The 24543-nt window shown below is 48.3% G+C and overlaps 2 protein-coding genes and 1 long non-coding RNA gene across 12 annotated transcripts in view; 2 read left to right on the top strand and 1 right to left on the bottom strand.

The window, feature by feature from the left end:
- The window catches only part of LOC102414710 (BTG3 associated nuclear protein), a 69064-nt gene extending 59647 nt beyond the window's left edge, over positions 1-9417 (bottom strand). For 2 of the 7 annotated variants that reach the window (XM_044931148.1, XM_044931149.1), the window contains exon 1: positions 9104-9417. In XM_044931148.1, coding sequence (XP_044787083.1) covers positions 9104-9343 — 240 coding nt within the window. In that variant the 5' untranslated portion in view covers positions 9344-9417. The remainder of the gene's footprint in view (positions 1-9103) is intronic. The other 5 variants (XM_044931145.1, XM_044931146.1, XM_044931150.1 and 2 more) reach the window with 4 other exon arrangements.
- LOC123330228 lies at positions 8656-10244 on the top strand. Its single transcript, XR_006545967.1, has 2 exons — positions 8656-8870; positions 9841-10244. It is a non-coding gene; the product is annotated as an uncharacterized LOC123330228 (long non-coding RNA).
- Positions 10245-13189: 2945 nt separating this feature from the next.
- CA5A (carbonic anhydrase 5A) overlaps positions 13190-24543 on the top strand; it is a 31864-nt gene continuing 20510 nt past the window's right edge. For 2 of the 4 annotated variants that reach the window (XM_025268515.2, XM_025268513.2), the window contains exons 1-2: positions 21334-21622; positions 23890-24087. In XM_025268515.2, coding sequence (XP_025124300.2) covers positions 21466-21622; positions 23890-24087 — 355 coding nt within the window. In that variant the 5' untranslated portion in view covers positions 21334-21465. Of the gene's footprint in view, positions 14348-21333; positions 21623-23889; positions 24088-24543 lie in introns of those variants that run through there. The other 2 variants (XM_025268512.3, XM_025268511.2) reach the window with 2 other exon arrangements.

Raw genomic sequence — 24543 nt, 5'->3', positions numbered from 1 at the left:
CTCCTTTCCCAATTTTGAACCAGTCTGTTGTTTGATGTCTGGTTCTAACTATTGCTTCTTGACCTGCATACAGGTTTTTCAAGAGACAGGTAAGGTGGTCTGGTACTCTTGTCTCTTTAAGAATTCTCCAGTTTGTTGTGATCTTCATAGTCTAAAGCTTTAATGTAGTCAATGAAACAGAAGTAGATGTTTTTCTGAAATTCCCTTGCTTTCTCTATGATCCAATGAATGTTGGCAATTTGATCTGTCTCCTCTACCTTTTATAAACCCAGCCTGTATATCTGGAATTTCTCAGTTCATGTAGTGTTGAAGAATTTTGGGCATTACCTTGCTAGCACGTGAAATGAGTGCAAATGCAGAGTAGTTTGAACATTCTTTGGCATTGCTCTTCTTTGGGATTGGAATGAAAACTGACCTTTTCCAGCCCTGTGGCCACTGATGCGTTTCCCAAATTTGCTGACATATTGAGTGCAGCACTTTAACAGCATCATCTTTTAGGATTTGAAATACCTCAGCTGAAATTTCATCACCTCCACTAGCTTTGTTCATAGTGATGCTTCCTAAGGCTCACTTGACTTTGCATTCCAGGATGTCTAACCTCCATTGTGGTTATCCAGGTCATTGAGACATTTTTTGTATAGTTCTTGTGTATTCTCACCCCCTCTTCTTAATCTCTTCTGCTTCTGTTAGGTCCTTGCCATTTCTGTCCTTCACTGTGCCCATCCTTGCATGAAATGTTCCCCTGGTATCTTTTCTTGAAGAGATCTCCAGTCGTTTCCATCCTACTGTTTTTCCTGTGTTTCTCTGCATTGTTCATTTAAGGACTTCTTCTCTCTCCTTGCTATTCTCTGGAACTCTGCATTCAGATGGCTGTATCTTTCCCTTTCTCCCTGCCTTTTGCTTCTCTCCTTTCCTCAGCTATTTGTAAGGCTTCCTCAGACAACCATTTTGCCTTGTTGCACTTCTTTTTCTTTGGGTGCTTTTCGTATCTGCCTCCTGTACAATGTTACATGCTTCTGTCCATAGTTCTTCAGACACTCCATCAGATCTAATCCCTTGAATCTATTTGTCACTTCCACTGTATTTGAGTTAAGCCATACCTAACTCAAGGCGCCTTATTTTAGTCAGGTCATACCTGAATGGCCTAGTGGTTTTCCCTACTTCAATTTAAGCCTGAATTTTCCAATAAGGAGCTCATGATCTGAGCCACAGTCAGCTCCAGGTCTTGTTTTTACTGACCATATAGAGCTTCTCCATTTTCGGTTCCAAAGAACATAATCCATCTGATTTCGGTACTGACCATCTGGTGATGTCTATACGTAGTCGCTCTTGGGTTTTTGGAAAAGGGTGTTAGCTATGACCAGCACGTTCTCTTGATTAAGACTCTGTTAGCCTTGAACACTGTACTGTGGTTATATAAGAGAATACCCTTGTTTGCATGAAACAGCCACTTAAATGTTTAAGGTTAACGGGACATTATAGCTTAAACTGTTTTGGGAAAAAAGAAAAACACTCACGCACAAACACAGAAGAGCTGCAGAGAAGAGAAAGGATAGGGCAAATGTAAAATATTAGCATCTGAGGCCCTAAGAGAAGACTACATCATAATCATTTGTACTATTCTTACAACTTTCAAGCCTGAAAAAAATCCAAACCCAGTTCCTATGAAGAGTTGCTAAGGCTTTTGTTCCAAAGAACAGTGCTAAGTACAGAAAGATGCGCTCTCATCTGACACCAATTATACTTCAGCAGGGCTGCCTCTGACTTTTCTCTCCGCGTAGATTTTTCCAAAATAAAACCTCCAGACCCTTCAAGTCAGCGGTGACGGGCACAGCTGCTGGAGGAGTGGCCTGTGCAGAGAGGGACCCAACGGGAGCACCCCTCACCATCAGCTCGGTGTTGCTGACTCCCCGCCTGGACATCTTCCACCTGCATTAGCACGGTGTCTGGAGTCACAGACCACAGTCTGATAGGCAGGCCCCACCAGCAGTTAGTTTTTGTAAAAAAGTTTTATTGGAAAACAGCCACGTCTACTTTGGCTTCTGCCAAGGCAGAGTTGAGTGGTTGGGAAGGACCCCAAAGCCAGAACTGTTTACTCATCCAGTCCCTTACAGAAAGTCTGTCGACTTCTCTGGAGCAGAGCATTTAACATCAGCAGTGGCACCTCTAGACTCTTGAAACTGCCTGGAGACTGAGACGGGGGATAAAGAAACAGGAACTTTTACTGAGAAGCAGAAAAATGATGGTGGCTTCCTGAGGGTGCTCCAGCCTGAACTGACTCTGCCTGCTTCGCCTACTATTGGCTGGAAGGAGCAATTTCTGCTTCCGGTTACAGCACATCTACAGAAATCCCAAGGAGGAAAAGCAGGCTTCCTGAGCTCTTGAATGATCTCAGAAGCAGTGAGGACCAGTGAAGCCAGGGGAGTGGAGTGTTTTACTGACGCTTGGCATGGAAGGAGCCCAGGCTGCACACTTTGCTTTCATCCTCCTGCACCCCTTCAACCTCCTCTCTCCTAACACAGTAGGACTGCATTTTATACACACCTGAATTACATAAACTTAAATCACACAAATTTAAAATAATGTAAAAAATATTAAAGCCATTTTTTTTCCACAAAAAAATGTGTTAGTTGAATCCCGCAAACCTTAAAAAATCCATCAAGTGTTTCATTTCAAAACCAGAAGGCCACATAACTACAAACTGTGTTTGTGCCTCTTCGCTGGTGAACAGGACACCTAGCCTGGGACAGATTCAGTCAAAATCAGGGTGGGGAGAAGGGGATAGTTGGAGAGGTCGTGAATTACGCGGTGTGTTTGCAGAAGATCCCAGCAGAGAAGGCAGCGTGCCACAGCACCTGATCCTGAGGTCCACCCTGGCTCCAGCCACGATCGCTCCCAGGACAGTGTAGCAGCAGGCTGTCCCATCCTGCAGCCCACCTGCCAATGCGACCACAGGGTGTACTTGGTGGTGACAGCTGGCACCCAGCCCGAGTTGTCCCCGCTCCAACCAGGAAGATCAAGGTGCCCGGGGCTCTTAGCACACTCAAGGGGCGCACAGTTCACACCAACAAGGAAATGCCAGCACCAAGTTTTCCCTGCCAGTTTATCCAAACCCACTGCCACTTTAGAAAGGTGTAATTCTGCTTCAAGTTATTTGATGACTTTCCATCATGAAGAGAAAGGAAAATAGAGACCAGAAGCGGCATTCTTTGCAGCACACGATGTAAATCTTTATTACAAAAGGTTTGTCAGTACAGGGCTCTGCCCCAAGCCACTCAACGCAGTCCCCAGCTTCTCGACACCACTCCACCCCCACCCACCTCTCCTACCCGGGCTCTTCCTGCCCACTCACTCTTTCAGAGCATTCCCCGCACTCAACTACTCTAAACGTTAACACAGAAGGGCTCAGCGCAAGGGAAGTATAGTCACCTTCCACAGACACTCCCCTCACCTCTCTACCTGTTCTCATCTCTTCACCTTCTCTGGCCTTTGCTGATGGATTTCATTCTTCCACCATCTATGTATTGTCAGCAATCCAACCTTATGGGTCACCTGTCTGGGGCAGCGGTCAGCACCATCACAACATCCCCCCACTCCATATGAGGGTCACTATAAAGACAAGGCCATCTTACTGTTCACCCCACCATGAAGGCAGGTGGTCCAAAACATAAAATCAAATCGGACGGTCCTTGACAATGGGTAAATGTGAAAAACACAAAGAATTTAATTCAAAAATGGAATCATTTCAGGTGACTTCCACAATGCTTCGGGTGTGCTATCTGCTTGGGAAGTTAAGGTTTCCATCACAGTTTAATTCAAAAGCATCCATGGGTTTCAAGCAGGGGCAGGCTCTGGGTGGTCATCCCAAGCTCAGCCTCCTCTTAGACATACCCGGGAAGACGTACTATTATGATGAAGGGATGCTTGGCTGGGGCGGGAGGGTAGGGGATGAGACAGGGTCAATAGCATGCCCTCTACATCTGAAGACAGCCCCATCTTCCCAGGAGGTAGGCCGGGCACAGACAGAGCTGACAGAAAGGCAGACGGCATAAGATGAGATGATTAGCTACAGCTCTCATTTTAAACTGGTTTCACAAACTACACAAAAGTAAGAAACCAAAGGGCTGAGATTTCTTAAAAGTACTCTGAAAGGAGGGTTGATGCTAGGAGTCTATTCTTCTGAGCTGTTAAGTGAGCTCCAGGTTCTATCCCCGAAGAAGAAGCATGTGTCACTTTTTAAGAGCAACTTGCAACCACAGGACCCAAGAGATGCTGTCAAATTCCTTCAAACTCCAATGAACATTTCAGAATAGTTCAGGGCACCTCCAGTGAACAATTCACTATGTGCTTTTGTTTTTCTGACCATCAAGTATGTGAAGTCAGAGGACACAATAATGATCTTTATCCTCCTCTTGGAAAGGAAGGGCTTTTTACACATTTTTCTAAGACATTCTCAATAAGAACCTTAATACACATTACCCGCAGAACTCCTTTCTTCAAAATGAGAAAATGCTTATTTTTTCCAGATTTAAATAGTTAAAAGTGGTAAAGTCACAGGACATTTTAAAGTCAGTCTGGCATTATGATATCATGTATTTAACTGTATAGCTGAAGTCTTCAGAATTTATACTGTAGATGAGATCGTGAAGAAAAACTAAGGCTAGTAAGCTATAAGGGTGTTATCAATGAGCTGTTTACACAGACTCACCTAGAGCCTGCGCAAGGCAGACCATTTACCACCCACCAAACAAGGCTGGTGGAGAAGGCAATGGCTCCCCACTCCAGTACTCTTGCCTGGAAAATCCCATGGATGGAGGAGCCTGGTAGGCTGCAGTCCATGGGGTCACTAAGAGTCAGACATGACTGAGCGACTTCACTTTCACTTTTCACTTTCATGCATTGGAGAAGGAAATGGCAACCCACTCCAGTGTTCTTGCCTGGAGAATCCCAGGGATGGGGGAGCCTGGTGGGCTACCGTCTATGGGGTCACACAGAGTCAGACATGACTGAAGTGACGCAGCAGCAGCAGCAGCAGCAAACAAGACTGGTGGGTCTTTCTCTCTTAGCTCCTTGTGGACCATCTAGCACAGAAGTATTTCTTCAGCAAGCGCATGTACTATACCTGACAATCTTTTAACTTGCAAATTCTGAATCTTTCGCTACCTTTCAACACCTGGAACGTTTCTGAGGCACACTAGTCAAGATTCTGGCGCATGTGCCTCAATTTGGGTTTTCTCATGATTAGACTTCATGTATGCGTTTTTCTCAATGCATATCATCAGAGAACGTGATATCATTATGTCTTATTACTGGAGATGCCAGGTTTTTCCACTGTGAGGTTATAATTCTTTCTTTGTAATTTATAAACATTTTGGGAGAGATGTGTAAACATCCCAAATTGGAAGAGACTAAAGGAGACATGACAACTAAATGCAGAGTGAGGTCCTGGATTAGATCCTGAAACAGAAAAAGGACATTAGTAGAAAACTGAAGTTCACAAGGTCCACATTTGAGCTAGCAGTACTGTGTGACAATGTTAAGTTTCTGATTTTCATGAGGCTATCTGATAATGTAAGGTGTCAATGTTAAGGGAAGTGGGTAAAGGGCACAGGAAAGCTCCTGAACTATTCTTGTGACTTTTCTGTAAATCTAAAGTTCCTTCAAAAGGATAAGTTTATAAAGCTGCAGATTGATTCCATACATCTGGACAGGGCTTGAGAGTCCATGTTTCTCACAAATGCCCAGTGATGGCAATGCCTCCACTAGCAAGGCCCTGGCAAACACAACTGGTGTATTTCACTATTCATAGCTTTCAAAGGACAATCAACTAAAATGCATCAAGGTTACACTTCAAGCACAGTAATCACCGCTTGCCTAGAGGCAATCCTTAACTCTGGCCCACTGATACAAGACAAGCCCCCTGCAGAGGCTAAAACCACAATCTTTGCTCTAACACCGTCTATGGTTGGCATTCCCCAGCTAAGCCTGGCACCTTTCCATGGCTCTGGAGCCAGGAGAAAATCCAATGGGAACAAACACCATCCGCCCACAAGTGCAATGCAGAGGAGGAGCCCACGGGGACCAAGATTTGGCCAGTCATCCCGCTGCCACTGGGCATTCATTACCAGTCAACAGGAGGCAGGAGAGCAGGGTGATGAGAAGGGATGCTGGAATACCTACTCACACAGAGCGACTGGCCTCAGAGGTGAACTCTGCTCATCCCATTCAAGTGACTTTTAGTATCATATAATAAATCCACAAGAAAGAAGATAAGATGTGCAAGAGATTCTGCAAATTTCTGGCAGACCAGAAAGATTAATGGGGGAAGAGGAAACAGTAATCGGAGCACACAGGAGTGGATACAACAAAGGAGGCCTCCAAGCCTATAAAGGCTAGGACTCCAGACCAGGAGAGGGCAAGGGTTGTGCCTGCACATGGAAGTCAGGTCCCGTACGAAGAGCTGTACAAGGGCCCTTCCTAGACCAAGTGGAGCAGCCCCCAATCAAAGGCATCTTCCTTAAGCTGAGAGGCCCAGAGAAAATCTGCCTTCTGGCATTTGAGATCCCAGCACAACAAAAAGTTCCCCAAAACTCAATAGGAAACCTGCACATTTTCAAAAGTAGTCCCACAGGGGAATTCCCCGGTGGTCCAGAGGTCAGGACACCATGCTTTCACTGCTGTGGGCCCAGGTTCAATCCCTGGTTGAGGAACAAAAATTCCATAAGCCACCATGTGGATGTGACCAAAAAAATCAGCCCCCCAAACTCACAAGTTCTCTGCCTGCTTCCTCTGACCTTAGACAACAACAATTACCAGTATTTGAAGAGTACTTGCCACACAAAGCTAAAAGCCAGCCTTTTTAAAAAGAGGAAAACAGTGACACAATAGGACACAAGAAATCAGAGAACAAAAGGGAACTAAAAAAATCCTTACTAGTATCTTCAAAGTCAAGGAGATAATGCATTCATCAAACAATACGTTATTATGAAAAAGAAACATTATAAATCCTATAAATTAAACTTTGTGGAAATAAAAAATTTTAAAGTAGGATTGGAGGATAAATGTTTCTATCCCAGAAACAAGAATAAGATGACACAGGAAGAGGATAATGACAGAAGATTCAGAGGATTAATCCAAGATGTCCATCATCAAACTAACAGAAACTCCTAAAACAGAAGAGTAAAAGCAGAGCTGGAGAAGGAAATAGCAATCCACTCCAGTATTCTTGCCTGGAGAGTCCCATGGACAGAGGAGCCTGGCGAGCTACAGTCCATGGGGTCACAAGAGTCGGACACAACTTAGCGACTAAACAACCACCAAAAGCAGAGCAGAAGACATTCTCAAGTGACACAAGAGACTTTCAAATTCCAGAGCTGAAGGACAAGTCCCCAGAGTCAGAAAGCAGTCAGAGTAGGACTCTACATTTTGGGGGAATGTCTTAACACCAAAGAGGATCCTGAAGAGTTATCCAAAAGGAATAAGGCTACTTGGCAGTAGGTGCTCACTGAAATAAAGGAAGTCAAGATTAAAACGTGAGACCTGAACAAACTCAGTTGTATAGTAAAAGAAAGTATCAGGATGATACCGCTGCTGGTCCAAGGAGTAAACAATCCAGATCAGAAAAAGAACACCACAAGGCTGGAGACGGTAAGAGAGATTTAGTGCCATCCTTCAGAATCTAAAACAAGGTAAAGTGGGACTTCCCTAGCAGTCCGGTGGTTGAGACTCCATGCTTCCATTGCAGGGGGTACAGGTTCAATCCCCAGAGAACTAAGATCCCACATGCCTCAGGGAACAGTAAAAATAAATAAATAAATAAAAGGTAGAGTCAACAGGAATAGAAAGTGCAAAGGAAAAGAAAGGCCATCACCAACAACAGAAAAAAGCAAAAACCCGTATAACAGTGGAAATAGACTACCTGGCTGTGAAGTAATATCTGCTTAGTTATAAACAATCTGAACTAACTGAACATAGTGAATTCAGGGGATAGAGGTGAGATGCGATATGAAAAAGTCAGTCATCCTATCTGTTAACAGCAAGTCAGGAATGTATAAAACCAGGAAAGTGCCAGCTTATTATTTTTAGCTACGAAGAACTTCCTCAAGAAACAGCAAAAAAATAAAGTCTTGGAGGAGTGGAACTGGGAGGTGGGGTGAGGGCTGTTGTTCTATAGTTTTCCATTGACACTTTGTGGCATTACTTTATTAAAGTATCAAACGTGTGCAATTTTTTCAGAACATGGACTTGGGACAGATCGCGTTCAAACCTGGCCGTGTGTCCCAGGGAAGCCCCTTCCCTCCGTGGGCCGCAGCCACCTCCCTGTCCACCTGACCGGACCGCCGCGATGAGAAGCGCTGGAAACGCTGGCGGGACCGGCCGCAGCACTGGACCCACACACGGCATCCGCTTTCTCAAAATTGGAGCCGCGACAGGACCCGACGTCCCAGGAGCACACGCTTATTTTAATCGCCAGACAAAGGGGGGCAAAGGAGCTTTAAACACACGGAGTTAACGTTACCGGCGGCTCGGAGATTCCGAGCACCGGGCAGGGGTCCCCAGGGCCGCCCCTCACCCGGGCCCGCCGCCCGCCCAGCGAAAACAGCCGCCTCCCGCACTTCCGCCCGCAGCCGCTGTCCCCGCGTCCGCGGCCTCCGACCTCTCGGGGGGAGCCGCCTAGCCACCTGCTCGCCCGTGGGCTCACGACCCGGAGCGGCTACACCGCAGCAACAGCAGCAGGACCCCACCCCGCCCGCCCGCGGCCGGACGCTGCTCTTGCGGGCCTGGTCCCGGAAGGGAGGCCCGCTCCGCGACCGACCCCGCGCACCGTGACGGCGGGGGCGGCGGGCCGGGGGATGGGCGGCCGGAGCCAGGTGCGGGTGCGCTGAAGCGCGGCGGGCAGGAGGCTTGACAGGGCTGAGACGGGGGCGCACAGGACGGCGGGCCGTTGGGGCCGGTCGCCTTGTCGGGGGGGCGGGGGCGGCGGCGCGGGCGCCGCGGCCGGAGGAGGGCGCAGGGAGGAGGGAGGAGGGGAGATCTCGCTCTCGCTCTCGCCCCGCGGGAAGGGGGAGGTGGAGACGCGACCGGCTGCGGGAGCTGCAATTACCGTGTGGGCTGCGGAATTCTCGTGGTGTTTGTCGGGGAGATGCGATAATGGCGTCCGTCCTCGCGAGAGAAGCCGCCGCTCTGCGCAGGCGCCGCGAGTCCCTCCCCGCGGCCCTCCGCCCTGCACCATCTGCGCAGGCTCACCGGGAGGGGAACCGGGGTCGGGGCGGGGCGCGAGGGCGAGGATTGCCGCTCGGAGTCTCCAGCGCGCGCTGGGCTGGCGCCGACGACCGCCGGGCATGCGCACGGGTCCTGCACCCGCGCCACAGATTGGCCTCCAAACTTCTTACTTTTCTGTCACGCGTTCAGGCTTCTCACTAGCCCCTGAAAAGTCGCGTTGGTGGACCGTTCGAGGAATTTGCATTTTCTTTGCGGTCTAATGAATAGGAATTAGCGCCATAGACGACTACATGTCCCGGAGGGCCCTGCGCAAGCCTCGAGCAGTGCATTCTGGGACTCGTGGTTCCTGCGTCTGCGCGAAGCCTGCTGGTACTTGTGGTCCCATTCCCCCCGACGCGTGCTAGCGCGTGGAATGCTGGGACTTGTAGTTGAGTTGTGCAAGCTCTGGCCACTGCTGCAGCGGGGTTCCCCTGAGTAGCAGGCGAGCACAGGGGTTCCCAGGGTCGTCACAGATTCAAAGACACGCTCCTGGAAAAATATATATTAATTATATGTGATATATATTTTATGTGTAATTGATGTTTGTTCTGTATTGTGATGTTTGTTATGTATCCTTAGAAAAGGCAGAGAGGACCCAGAGATCAAATTGCCAACATTCGTTGGATCATACAAAAAGCAGGAGAATTCCAGAAGAACATCGACTTCTCCTTCATTGTCTATGCTAAAACTTTTGACTGTGTGGATCACAACAAACTGTGGAAAATTCTTATTAAAGAGATGGAAATACCAGACCACCTTACCTGCCTCCTCAGAAACCTATATGCAGATCAAGAAGCAACAGTTAGAACAGGACATGGAACAATGGGACTGGTTCCAAATTGGGAAAGGAGTGTGGTCAATCCTGTATATTGTTACCCTGCTTATTTAACTTACATGCAATGTATTGTGTATAGAATGTCCATATGTAATAATGCAATGTTATTTATATATGAATATAAACACAATATAAAATGTGGTTGTATTGTATTTAAAGAGCATAAAAGCGTGTTTGTGGGTACTATAGGAAAAACAGTCCCAAACTATAGACAATTCTCAGGAATGTTATTCCTGCTTACCAGTATTGCTGGGAATACCACTGCTTTTCATTTTTATTCTTTACACTTGCCTCTGTTTCCTGAGTTGTTTCAGTTCAGTTCAGTCGCTCAGTCATGTCCAACTCTTTGCGACCCCATGAACCACAGCACACCAGGCCTCCCTGTCCATCACCAACTTGCGGGGTACACCCAAACCCATGTCCATCGAGTTGATGATGCCATCCAACCATCTCATCCTCTGTCACCCCCTTCTCCTCCTGCCCTCAATCTTTCCCAGCATCAGGGTCTTTTCCAATGAATCAGCTCTTCACATCAGGTGACCAAAGTATTGGAGTTCCAGCTTCAACGTCAGTCCCTCCAATGAACACCCAGGACTGATTTCCTTTAGGATGGACTGGTTGGATCTCCTTGCAGTCCAAGGGACTCGCAAGAGTCTCAACACCACAGTTCAAAAGCATCAATTCTTCAGCGCTCAGCCTTCTTCACAGTTCAACTCTCACATCCATACATGACCACTGGAAAAACCACAGCCTTGACTAGATGGACCTTTGTTGGCAAAGTAATGTTTACAACGAGCTAAAATTCCTTGGATCCTCCAAACATGAAATGGTGGCGCTATTTTCTTTCAGAAAAGAAACGATTTACTGTGAGTTTCCTGCCCACCTCTCTTTTGCCAATAATAAAACGCTACTCAAGGCAGTAACCAGCTGTAGAGCCTTGGGCAACCTTGTTGGGGCTCTTCCAGAATTAGCCCTCAGGGGTCTTCTGAGACTGGTCACGAGATTCCCCTGCAGGAAAAGTGCCCTCAAGAAATTCCAAAGAAAGTTACAGCAGGGAAGATCGCGGTATTGAAATGAGATCTGTCCTATTCAGAGGTGAGGAAGAGTCCAAAGAGATTGGAAAGTTGCTCTGCAAGGTTACAGAGCTGGGAAAAAATGAAAGTGGGGTCCTGAATCCAGAGTACTTGAATCTGGAGTCCAGGGTCTGCTCACAATGGGGAAAGGGTTTCTGAAGCCAACCACAAAAATCCCAAGAGAGCTGTGCTTTCTGTCCCCACCTCTTCTTCAGTCACAACCAGTCTGAACACTTAACTCTAAAATTCTTGCAAGGATACTTGCATATCTGACTAGAAAGCAGATGAATGTAAGATGATATTTGCCACACTGTTTTAAAATATCACCCTTTCAAGATGCAGCCCCCTTTCAGGTGTGGGCTTGCCTGCTCCTTCCTTTCCAGGCAACTGCTCAGTCATCCTGAGTCACTTTTAAGTGGAGCAAAACAGTAATTGTCCTTAGGCTGGAGTGCTAGACTTCTCTTGTCTGTTTTTGATGTTTCTGTTTTATTTACTTTTATTTGGGCTTCCTTGATAGTTCAGTTGGTAAAGAATCTGCCTGCAATGCAGGAGATACTGGTTCGATTCCTGGGTCAGGAAGATTCCCTGGAGAAGGGATAGGCTACCCACTCCAGTATTCTTGGGCTTCCCTTGTGCCACAACTGGTAAAGAATCCACTTGCAATGTGGGAGACCTGGGTTCGATCCCTGGGTTGGGAAGATCCCCTGGAGAAGGGAAAGGCTACCCACTCCAGTATTCTGGCCTGGAGAATTCCATGGACTGTATGGTCCTTGGGGTCGCAAAGAGTCAGACAGAGCTGAGCTACTTTCACTTTCATTTTCACTTGCTGCCCAGGAACTGAGACAAATGAAGGTTTGTAGTATTGACACCTAACTGATTCACCATGGTTTTTAAAAAATCAAATAGCTAGAAATCAGCAAAGACCACTGCCTACCAATGAAACTCACTTCCCTACCATAGGGGACCCTTCTCCTTGCCATCAAGCCGTACTAGACTCCGATCCAGGGACGCTGCCCACCCACCCCCCATCAGGCTGTCCAGTGGTTAGGACTCCAAACTTTCACTGCCAGGGGCCAGGGTTCAATCCTTGTTTGGGAAACTAAGCTCCCACAAGTCTCTCGGCCAAAAATAAATAAATAAAATAGAACGAATCCAATCCAAGTTTCCAGAGTTAACTAGGCTGAAGACAGATCGATGGGAGCTTTATAAAAAGAGAGGGAGGTGCACGCTGGCCTGGATGGACCCAGAGATGGGGGCCCATGTGGATGCACACGTGCCAGGCGTTTGCAAATATCTCCCTTGTTTGAAACCGTGCAGGGCCCACTTCAGGCACACCCTGGAATCCTTAGAAGCAGCCTGTTTCTGAAGATGCACCCATCAGGGAGAAAAGTAAATTGTTTATGAAGCCCTCAGTCGCCCAGGAAAAGTCTAGAAGAGAGTATAAAGTCCACAGAGCAGGGCTGTGGGAGCAGGCTCGACCTGGGCTTGGAGTCCTCGCTCTCCTGTGGCAAGTCAGCTGCCTCGTCTGGGAAATGGTGTTTCAAACCCACAGCTCCCGGGCACATTAGGAGGATTCCAGGGAAGTGGAGTTTGTCAAGGGTTTAGCGGAGGGTCTGTCTCAGGAAACGGGCATATTATTGTGTGTTGAGTTACCTCACTTTGCCAACAAAGGTTCGTCTAGTCAAGGCTATGGTTTTTCCTGTGGTCATATATGGATGTGAGAGTTGGACTGTGAAGAAGGCTGAGCGCCAAAGAATTGATGCTTTTGAACTGTGGTGTTGGAGAAGACTCTTGAGAGTCCCTTGGACTGCAAGGAGATCCAACCAGTCCATTCTGAAGGAGATCAGCCCTGGGATTTCTTTGGAAGGAATGATGCTAAAGCTGAAACTCCAGTACTTTGGCCACCTCATGCGAAGAGTTGACTCATTGGAAAAGACTCTGATGCTGGGAGGGATTGGGGGCAGGAGGAAAAGGGGACGACAGAGGATGAGATGGCTGGATGGCATCACTGACTCGATGGACATGAGTCTGAGTGAACTCCGGGAGTTGGTGATGGACAGGGAGGCCTGGTGTGCTGTGATTCATGGGGTCGCAAAGAGTCAGACACTACTGTGCGACTGAACTGAACTGAGTTACCTCACCTAGGCCAGGCACATGATTATAATCCCTTTTCATTTTGCAGGACGTGAATTTCAGAGAGGTTAAGCAACACTCTTAACTGGAGCGTGGCAGTGCTATTGCTTCAAGGAGGAAGCTTGCGAGCTGTGGCAGGAAAGGTACTTAGAATGTGGGATGTGGAGGTCCCTGTCAAAACTTGCCAAGGGACAAGTTTTGTCTTTGTCCTAAGATAACTCGAAGCCTTTACAAGGTTTTAGGACAAGGGTGTGTATGATGAGATTTGCATTTTCAAAACTCACTCTGGCTAGAGTGTTGGAAAATGAGTTGGGGGTGGGGAGGAGGGGTCCTGACTGGACTTGGGGAGAGCAGTGGAGGCTGTGGCAGGGGTCCAGGCAAGAGATGATGGAGACTTGGACTAGGGTGGTCACAGTGGTGGTAGAGAGGCAGGGGGCACAGAATCAGAAGATTCCAAGGGGTGATTCAACAGGACACAAGCACAAATCTGACCCTCGGGTGGGCGGGGGTAGCGGGGTGGAGTGCTCGATGCCACCTGGACCTGCAGATGTGAGACTTGATGGATAGTTGTGCTGTTCCAGGAGCCTGCCCGGGGCCGTGCCACCCTGGGGCCCCTTCTGTAGTTCCTCCCCCTCCCCAGACACTGGGAAGAGACCTGGTTTGGGGTGAACTGGGGTCCTGGGAACAGAGCTCAGAGACAATCCAGGGGAGTGGGAAGGAGCAGGATCCAGCATGCCCTGTAGCTCCACCCCCACCTGGCGGGGAATTCCACCCAACCCAGGACCAGCAACTGCTGCGTGTTCTGAGCCATGAAGAAATTTAAGGAAGTATCATCAGTAAAAATTCCCTTAACGTAAAATTAACCATTAACCATTCAAAGGTGTACAACCCAGTGGCACCAAGTGCATTCACAGTGGTATGCAACCGTCAGTAACTGGTTCCCGCATGTTTTCATCACCTTTCCCGTTACCTGCCCTCCTTCCCCCCTCCTGCCCCAGCTCCTGGCAGCTGTCTGTCTGGATGTTTCCTATAAACGGCATCACACGTAAGTGGCCTTTTTTGACTGGTTTCTTCCATTCTGCACAATGTTTTCAAGGTTCATCCTTGTTGTAGCCTGTGTCAGTGCATCACTCCTTTTTTTTTAATTACTAAACTTTATTTTTTAGGGAAGCTTTCAGTTCACAGCAAAATTGAACAGAAAAGTACAGATTTCCCATATACCCTCTGCCACATCCCCAACCTCTCCCTGATATCAGCACTCCTTCCGGAGCCAGAGTGGTGCATCTGTTACAGTCGATGACCCTGCAGAGACACGCCATCACTGCCCGGAGTCCCGAGTCTACATCAGGACTCACTGTTGATGTCCTACAATCTATGGATCTGGACAAACATGCAGTGACGTGTATTCCCCTTTATAGTCTCATACAGAGTAGTTTCACTGCCCTAAAAATCCCCTGTGCTCCACCTGTTCCTCCTTCCTCCCCACAATCCCTGACAAGCACTGATCTTGTCACTTTTGCCATAGCTCTGTCTTTTGTGTAATATCATATGGTTAGAATCAGCCTATAGCCTTCTTGGATTGGCTTCTGTCACTTAGTAAAACACATTTAAATTTCTTCCATGTCTTTTCCTGACTTGACAATTCTCTTTAACACTGCGTAGTACTCCACTGCCTGGATGTTCCACAGTTTATTCATCCTTTCACCCACTGAAGGACATCTTGGTTGTGCCCAAGTTTTAGCAATTATGAATAAAGCTGCTATAAACACCCATAAGTTTTCAGCTCCTATGAGTAAATACCAAGGGGAGCAATTGGTAGCTCATATGAGAAGAGGATGGTTAGTTTTGTGAAAAATCACCAAACCGTCATCCAAAGCGGCTGCACCATTTTGCGTTCTGCAGTTGTTGTTCAGTCGTTCGTTCATGTCCGACTCTTTGCGACCCCGTGGACCACAGCACCCAGGCTTCCCTGTCCTTCACCAACTTCCGGAGTTTGCTCAAACTCATGACCATTGAAGTCCAGCTTATTGATTATTTCTTTCATGGATATTGTACCTAAAAAGTCATCATCATCAAGTCCAAGGTCATCTAGATTTTCTCCCATGTTACCTTCTAGGAATTTATAACTTTGAATTTGCATTTAGATCTGTGATCTATTTTTTAAATATATTTTTAATTGGATGATAATTACTCTACAATGTTGTGTTGGTTTCTGCCATACAACATGAATCAGCTATGAGTGTACATATATTCCCTCCCTCTTGAACCTCCCTCGCAACCCTCCCACTCCACCCTTTGTGATCCATTTTGAGTTACTTTTTGTGAAGGGTGTGATGTCTGTGTGTAGACTGACTTCTTTGCTTGTGGACATGTGTCTGGTTGTGTTAGCACCAGTTGTTGAAAAGAGGATCTTTGCTTTGTTCCATGGTAGAAATCAATTGACCACAGTTATGTGGGTCTATTTTCGGTCTCTAAAGTCTGTCCCAATGATTGATGTGTCTCTTCTGGCCAATACCATGCTGTGTTGATCACCATAGCTTCATTCCTTTTAATGGCTAAATGATTGCATTTATATCACTTTTGTTTATTCATTCATCCCCTGATGGACCTTTGGGGTATTTCTATCTCTGGTTGTTATGAGTACCGCCCCTCTGAACTCGGATGTACATTTGCGTGGTTTTATGCTTTCATACCTCTTGGGTGCGTACCTAGGAGTGTGATCACTGGGTCACACCAGGTACAGCTCTCGATTTAACTTGTTGGGGGACCTGCTTCGCCTCTGAAATGACACTCCTCATTGTTTTGGGTGAGCAAATGCTGACTTCCTGATTGAGAGAGGCCCACGTGGAGGGGAACCAACAGTAACCCCCGGGAGCCACAGGGGTGTGCCATCTTGAGAGTGGGTCCTCCAGCCCCAGGTGAACTCCCAGTCTGATGCCTCTTGGAGCAGAGAGAGCTCTTCCCACAGAGCCCGGCCCAGACTACAGGTTTTTGAGCTCAATAAATGATTGTTGTTTTCACCAACTGTTTGTGGGTGGTCTGCTGGGCAACAGTACATCATTGGGGTCTAGAGTCTATTCACACCTTTTATTCCAACCAAAGATCTCCTTGGACCCGGTAAGAACCTGGAACAGATGATTGACCGTCCACCTGTCATACTGCATGCAATGATTGTGCGCCTTATGTATATGCCTGTGGAAGTGAAGACTAGTCATGTGGTGGGGCCCAAAGAGATTAAGAGCTCAAGGCCACACGGGGACTTAGTCCTGTCACCACTCTCAGCTGCAGGCACATCATCTGTAAGATGGAGACTAAGGCAGGGCCCTTTGGAATACACAGAAAACAAATTAAACAAGCTTCATAAAAGGGAATTATTGATGCAATACCTGAAAATTTGGAAATGGACTTTAGGATATAGCAACAGGAATTGCCCAGCTGAAGCAGTGTCATTTTCTCTGCGTGTATCTCTCTCATTCTGTCTCTGTCTCTCCCTCCCCACCCTTCCCATCTCGGGGCTCAATTTTCTCTCCATTCTTGGATCCATTCAGGATCTCACAATGCGTCTGTGAGCTGTTTCATAATGCCCAGGGACAGACAGGGCCTCTCTCCTACAGCGGCAGCCATTTCCAGGGCTGACAGGTACTGGCCAGCTCAGGTTACCTGTGAGCCACTTTCCCTCTGATTGGCCAAGCCTGATATACACCAGGGAGGGGGGAGGAGTCAGCTGGCAGAGAGGGAGTATCCTAGGGAGAACCCTTAGGTGCTGTTACCAAAGGAGACGTGGCCAGGCATGAGGGAGACATCAAGGCATTTGCCCGAGCACGTGTCTCCCTGGGCTCTGGAGAGACCCAAGGAGCAGCCGAGCTCCAGCTGTGATGTGGACGCTGAGGTTTGTCCAGCAGAAGGAAGGCTCTTTTCTCCCAGCAGCTGTTGAGTCACTCTTTCCAGAAAGAGAGGCTTGAGAGCGTCTCAGGGGTGGAGAAGGATCTGGTTCCCTTGGGCTCCCAGGCAGCCCGGCTTCATTGTTTTCATTTGACTCAAGGCGCAGAGCAGCGAAGCCAGACAGGTGAGGACCATCAGGGCAGCACTGTGGTGTGATGTCCCTGTAAACGTGAAATTTCCACTACAAAGCATTCCCTCAGGCGCTGCAGATCCGGAAACAACGGGATCCATAAAATCGGTAAAAATGCAAGCTGAAAATTGTGGTATAAACAATCCAGTGCAGAAGCAAAAGAAATTACTATGAATAAAACATATTGAAACATCCATGTGTTCTCAAGATTCTGCCCAGTGTGAGTTTTTTCTATTTACTTTTCCTTCCTTTTTTCTTTTTTTTTTTTTTTTTGACTAAAACAGAATTCCTTTATAGACAGTGTTGGCTTCCCTGGTGGCTCAGTAGTAAAGAATCTGCCTGCTGTTCAGGAGAACTGGGTTCAATTCCTGGGCTGGGAAGATCCCTTAGGGAAGGGAATGGTGACCCACTCCAGTATTCTTGCCTGGATAATCCCATGGACAGAGGAGCCTGGTGGGTTACAGTCCTTGGGGTCGCAAAGAGTCAGACACGACTGAGCAACTAACACTTTCACTTTTCACTATAGACAGTGTAAGTATCTGCTGGGATCTTAAAGCACTTTGGAGAGCACTTTTGCATTTAGGAGCAAATTTGAATTTCTATCATTTAAGCGCTATTTATAAAGAGTAATGCCAAGAAATTTGAGGGGTCTCATAGAAAATTTTTCTCAAAGAAAAATTATTTTCTTTGATCACACACTCATTTCAGCAAAAAGATCTGGAGTCTGCTCCTCCAATGCATGTGTAATTATGTATGAATTATATCCATATATCAGGTTCTAATGTACTGTGTCCTCTAAGAAACATATGGAAAAGAGAAATTATAAAAGGTGAAAGAGGAAATAAAAATAGAAACTTCAGTCTTTCTTTCTGCCCTTTGAAAGATGTGATTGGGGAGGCCTAACAAGTCCAAAATCTGATGGGGTGGGCAGAGGAGTGTGGGGTGAGGTCCAAAGGCAGAACTTCTGCTTGCCCAGGGGAATCTGTCTTTGTTCAGTTAAAGCTTCCGACTGATCAGACAAGGCCCACTCATATTGTGGCAGATAACCTACTTTACTCAAAGTCTTACATGTTAATCACATCCAAGAAGACGCCTATCCTGAAATATCTGGAATAACGTTTGACCCAATATCTGGGCACCACAGCTCAATCAAGCTGACGCAGAATTCACCATCACAAATCTACATGCTGCTGCTGCTAAGTTGCTTCAGTCGTGTCCGACTCTGTGTGACCCCATAGACGGCAGCCCACCAGGCTCCCCCATCCCTGGATTCTCCAGGCAAGAACACTGGAGTGGGTTGCCATTTCCTTCTCCGATGCATGAAAGTGAAAAGTGAAAGTGAAGTCGCTCAGTCGTGTCTGACTCTTAGTGACCCCATGGACTGCAGCCTTCAAGGCTTCTCCATCCATGGGATTTTCCAGGCAAGAGTACTGGAGTGGGATGCCATTGCCTACTCCGCAAATCCACATGAGGACTCACCAATTCCTGCAGAGAATTATAGTACATGAAGCCCACTGATTAGTGTTTTATGTGCAAAGGAGATAGCCAAAAATTAGCAGGTGTTGAGTTGAATAAATTGAGACTCTTTGATTCGAAATATAGGTGAGTGGATGAAAGTGGGACTTGGAACAATCTCTCAGGTGAGCATCGTGACACATGGATCAACAGCGTCAGTGCTTTTCTCCTTTGACCTGTAAACGTCAGACCTAGGAATTCCATTCAGAGATGTTCAGTGCAGTGTTACAGATAAGACAAAAAAAGTACATCTGGAGGGAAACAGATTTGATAAATTACGATTATTGTTTTAATGAAATGCTGTGTTGAAATTCATGACAATTATTTTAAAATTTTTTATTGATGTATAGTTAATATACAATGTTGTGTTAATTTCTCCTATACAACAAAGTGACTTAGTAATACAAATACATACATTTTTTATATATTTTTCCCATTATGAATTGTGCATGTGTAAGCACATGCTAAGTTGCCTCAGTTGTGTCTGACTCTGTGATCTTATGGACTGTAGCCCACCAGGTTCCATGGGATATTTCTTGACAATTATTAAGTGACTAGATACATACCTTCTACATAGGATATGGTTATCTCCTGTATTTTGTTTTATTTGTTTATTACTTGGCCAAACTGTGAAGCTTGGAGAATCTTAGTTCCTGGACCAGGGACTGAGCCCATGCTCCCTGCAGTAGAAGTTCAGAGTCCTAACCACTGGTTACTGCCAGGGAAGTCCCATCTCCTGTATTTTAAACAAAAGCAATATACATATATATAGACTTATATATATAGAAATTTCCAGAAAGAGGGACAAGAAACTGCTATCAGCAGTTCACTCTGTGAAAGACAGACTTTTCACTTTTGAAGCCCTTAAAATGTCTTCTGTAACATGCATGTATATGGCTTTTACGTATTTTTTTAATGGCAGAGAGTTTAGCTCCTACTATAACAGCAGTTGAATTGATGTCTGAACCAGCCATGAGGATGTCCAGGACAAGCTGAGAGTGAGGATGTCCACAAGGTACTTTCTAAGTGAAGCAGGGCCCTGCCATATGGCTGCAGGGAGCAGGGAGACCCCAGATCCATAGAGACAGCCAGGGAAGTGGTCTACCTATGGTAGGGAGGCTGAAGGTGGCAGGGGAGCTGCAGGTGCTGAGGACATGCCCCGAGGAGCCAAGGGAGCCCTTGGGGTGTCAGCTGATGGATTTGTGATGCCAGGACCTGCTCCTTCAGGGCACAGTCAGGTCCTGCAACTCAGTGGTCAGCACACAGTAACTAAGGGAAGTGGTATCATCTAAGCACTTTCCTTGCATCAATTCATTAAACTCTCATGGCAACCTAACAGAGTACCTACTAGTATTTTCCCACTCCACTGAAACAAAAGTCAATGAACGGGTGAGTGAATGGATGAACGAAGCCACCCAAAGGTGGGTACGTTTCTAAAATGACTCCACAGGAAGAAAAGCATCTATGTTCGAGAGTTGGTTTTTGTTGCTTGCAACCCAGGCGATCAACTCATGGGCACGTCAGGGAACTGCACGGAAGCTGGAGACCCAACTATGGGTCCAATCAGCAGTTTTCTTGGGCCCCTGGGAGCACCAAGTGGACTCAGAATTCAGGACCCCCGTCCTGTGGGGTTTCCAGGTCAAAGAATCCAGGATTCTAGGATCAGTTATGATAGACTCACTCTCTTGAAGCTTATATGTTTAAACCCACCCCAAATTTTTACATAACTTTCCATCTGAACCCTGCCATCTCCACTTCACAGTAGGAAGTATCTGGGGGAATAAACTGCTGTATAGTCCAAAGCAGGTTTTTTGTTGTCTGGCATCTACAGATACTACAAGTTGTGTAGTTAGGATAACCATCTGACTTATTATCCGAATGTGGACATTTTGAGCATGAAAAGGGGCATGTTAATGTTTATGCTGAGACAAGAGGCAAAAGCTAGAAGTGTCCCAAGCCAAGCAGGACATTGTACTTTGGGCAGAATGAATTCCTATCAGATCATGCCAATTTCATGGATGCAGGACGGGCTGCTTCCCAGGGGCCCTGGGCAGAGGGGCCACCTGCTCCCTTGCCTTGTTCACAGGCAGCTTTGGCAGATTCCCATCCTGCCCCTCTGACCCCGCCGCTCCCTGGAGACACATAGCGCGGCTCTGGGCCAGGTCTCGAATGGCCCGAGGCTGGAGGGACCCGCAGCCAGGGTCACACCAAACAGGGACTTTGCTCTGGTCTGTTTGCTCTGGTCTGCTCCCTGGTCTGGCAGCAGGCTCTGCACAAGCTCCCCTCACTCCCTGGCACCCTCACCCCGCTGTTTATCCAGTCAAAGCACAGTGACCCGAGGGGCTGGCCACAGCAAATGTCCCCAGTCCCAGGGCACCCTTCCCTAAGCCAAACCCCACGTCATCCGATAAGTTGGGGTGGGCATGGGTTGAAATTTAACCATCAGTGCTTTGGGTGAGGTTTCACAAAAGAGGTGGGCCACCCCCACCCCACCGCTCGGCTGTCCTGCCAGAAGTGAGGGCAGAGAGTGGGGAAACCCCCCTCTGGTTGTTGGGTCCCCCGGGAACAGAGGCAAGATGGTCAGGCCCCCAGTGCTGGGCTGGAGTCATCTGAAGTCCTCAGGCCTGTCTCTCCTGGCCAAGCAGATATGGGGCACCCTCCGTAGCCACTTGCTAAGGCCGGCGCGATGGTGCTCGCAGGTTCCCTGTGCACAGAGAAGGAGAAATGACGCTTGTAAGTAGAGCCTCCGGTCTCCCCAGAACAGACTCCCGCGCTGTGCGTCTCATGTTATGGCGTCTTTCAAAATGGGAGATGGTTGGAGCCAGATGGCTTGGGTTCAGATTTCTACTCCGTCTTTCCCGTGGGAGACGTGGGCTGGTCCTTAACCTCAGATCCATCAGGAGGGTGAGATGCTCAGAACAAGGAGGGAGCAAGTGACAACCTCTCCTCCATCTCACAAGACAAGCTGTTATTACTCAATATCCTACCCTCCCAGAACGAGCCATAGTGGCCAGTCATTAGGGCTCCAAGCCCCAGCAGAGAACATCTCAGTAAATTTGATAAATAGGCCACCAGCCAGTTCCATCCAGAGACTGGCCCAGGTCAGCCTCATCCTGGCGGTGGTGTCCTTGGTGTCCTGTGACCTTGGACTTGCCCCTCCCACTCTCTGGGCCTCAGGTTCTTCCTGTGTCAGATACAGGGCCTGCAGGTACCCCTAAGCTCACCTCTGACGTCAGTATTCCACACAGGACAGTTGGAAGAGCTTGGACTTTGGAGCTAGCCTCCGTGTTGGGCATTGGTGACAATGATCAGCGGGGAGAGCTGGTAGATTGCTTCATCTCCCCAAGCCTCAGTTTCCTCATCTGTAAAACAGGATGATGAAATCCCACAGGGGGCCACGTGAAGATGAAATGACTCGAGCAGAAAGCCTGGCATACGCTGGACCCTTAAAAATACTACATTAGTTGCTCAGTCGTGTCCCACTCTTTGTGACCCTCCGGACTCTAGCCCACCATGCTCCTCTATCCATGGGAGTTTTCAGGCAATACTGGAGTGGGTTACCATTTCCTTCTGCGTGGGATCTTCCTGACCCAGGGATCAAACTCACGTATCCTGTGTCTCGTGTATTGCATGTGGATTCTTTACCCACTGAGCCATCAGGGAAGCCCAAACATTCTTACTTTTTCCAATTTTTCCGTGGGTCCACACCTGAGGATGATACCAAAATCCCCATCTCTCTGTTGTCCTCAGTCTCTCCTGGCTTCATACTCCCACCAGCGCTGTGTGATAAGTACCATTAAGATCCACCTTTTACAGGTGATGAAATTGAGACTCAGAGAGGTTGAGAAACTTGCTGAGGGGCACACAGCCACAGAGTGGTGGGGCCAGGACTCGGGTTCAGGTAGCCTGATGCTCTTCACGGTCACCAAGTATAAAACAGGATCCAGGTGTGAAGACATCTACAGTTAAGTGAAGAAAACCAACACGCAGGTCCACTTTGTACTGAGCAGTGCTTTTGGTTTTTTGAGAAGCCTTGAGTGTGTTTCTCTGAGCTTGGAGGAAAGTGCCAGAGGCTGAGCTCTACATCAGCCAGAGCAGCTGCCTCTGGGAATCCAGGAGGGAGGGTCTTCCTCTGTAAGCAGACCCTTCTATACGGTTTGAAACTTGCAGGGAGTCTGGATGGGGCCTGGCGTTCTGCATCTCTAGTGAGCTGCAGCCAGGCAGTGCCCCACCTTCTGTGCGTGCTCAGCCATGTCAGACTCTGCCACCCTGCGGACTGTAGCCCATCAGGCTCCTCTGTCCATGGGATTCTCCAGGCAAGAATACTGGAGTGGGCTGCCATGCCCTCCTCCAGGGCATCTTCCCAGCCCAGGGCCTGGACCCGCCTCTCTTATGTCTCCTGCATTGGGAGGTGGGTTCTTCACCACTAGCGGCCACCTATGCTGGGGACCCGACCTTGTGTGCTGCGTAACTGAAAGCCTGGGGGTTGCGGGTGCCAAAGCTTCTATTCCAGGCCCTTCTGAGCAGGGTTTTCCTTGGATCCTGGGACTTTGGTTTCTCGGAGGACCCTCGCGTTTCCTGTTCTCTGACACTTGTAGCAACCCCCATGAGTCCACAGTCCTCCACTGCCTGCCTCTTAGGACTGGGCTGGGCTGGACCCCCGCCCCCCACTTCCCTGGCACAACTCCCTGTGACTGCGCTGTGACAATGACCACAGGTCAGAACGACTGCGCGTAGCCACAAGGCCACAGCGGGCTGCACTCCATGCGAAAAGGAATCGGTCCTGGGCGTGGTCCCGGGGAGGAGATGAAGCGAAGGCCCCGCCTATAAGGGCGGGGTTACGAGGCCGAGGGTCAGGTGGTCCCAGGCTCCACGTGGGGCCAGGTTCCCCAGAGCTGGCTCCTCTGGGACCAAGTTTATACGTTTCTGCCTCCTCGCTCTGAGGCTGGAATGGCGCCCATGCACCATGAGGGTCTCCTCTTCCCTGTCTCTGCCCCCAGTGCACCCCGTCTGGAAGGGTCCAGCCTCCGTGCCAGGGGGCACCCGGCAGTCCCCCATCAACATCCGCTGGAGGGACAGTGTCTACGATCCCCAACTGAAGCCCCTGGGGGTCTCCTACAACGCGGAGGCCTGCCTCTATGTCTGGAACACCGGCTACCTCTTCCAGGTGGAATTCGACGACTCCACCGAGGGGTCAGGTGAGCCTGAGAGGGGGTCCGGGCCCCTTGCTCCTGTGAGTCCTGAGAGTGGGTCACAGCAGGGGGGGGAAGGCTGAGGCTGGTGGCGGGGATGGACAGAGTGATGGTCACTCTAAAGCTGGTGATGCTGACCAGCTATGTTGGTGTCACATCACTGGGGGATGAAAGGGAACAATGAGGTCCTCCTCTGGGGGTTACATTCCAGGGGCTGGAAGGAAGAAACTGGGAGCTAATAAAACATAATTACATTGCACTCTGAGGAGAAAAGCATAGTGGGGTGGAGGAGAGAGGCACGGAGGTGGGGAGTCCTGGACGGAGAGGAGGAAGAACTGTGGCCAGGCGTCCAGGGTCTGGGAACCTCATTGGTCCCTGCTCAGAGTGAGATGGGCAGTGACGTGGCTGACACCCAGCTGCCTCAGGAAGCGGTGGGGAGCAGGGTCGAGCAGGAGGCTGTGT

The sequence above is a fragment of the Bubalus bubalis genome, chromosome 18 (assembly GCF_019923935.1).
Source record: "Bubalus bubalis isolate 160015118507 breed Murrah chromosome 18, NDDB_SH_1, whole genome shotgun sequence".
NCBI lineage: Eukaryota > Metazoa > Chordata > Mammalia > Artiodactyla > Bovidae > Bubalus > Bubalus bubalis.
The sequence above is the reverse complement of the archived record's forward strand: the minus strand, read 5'-3'. Positions and strand labels throughout refer to the sequence as shown.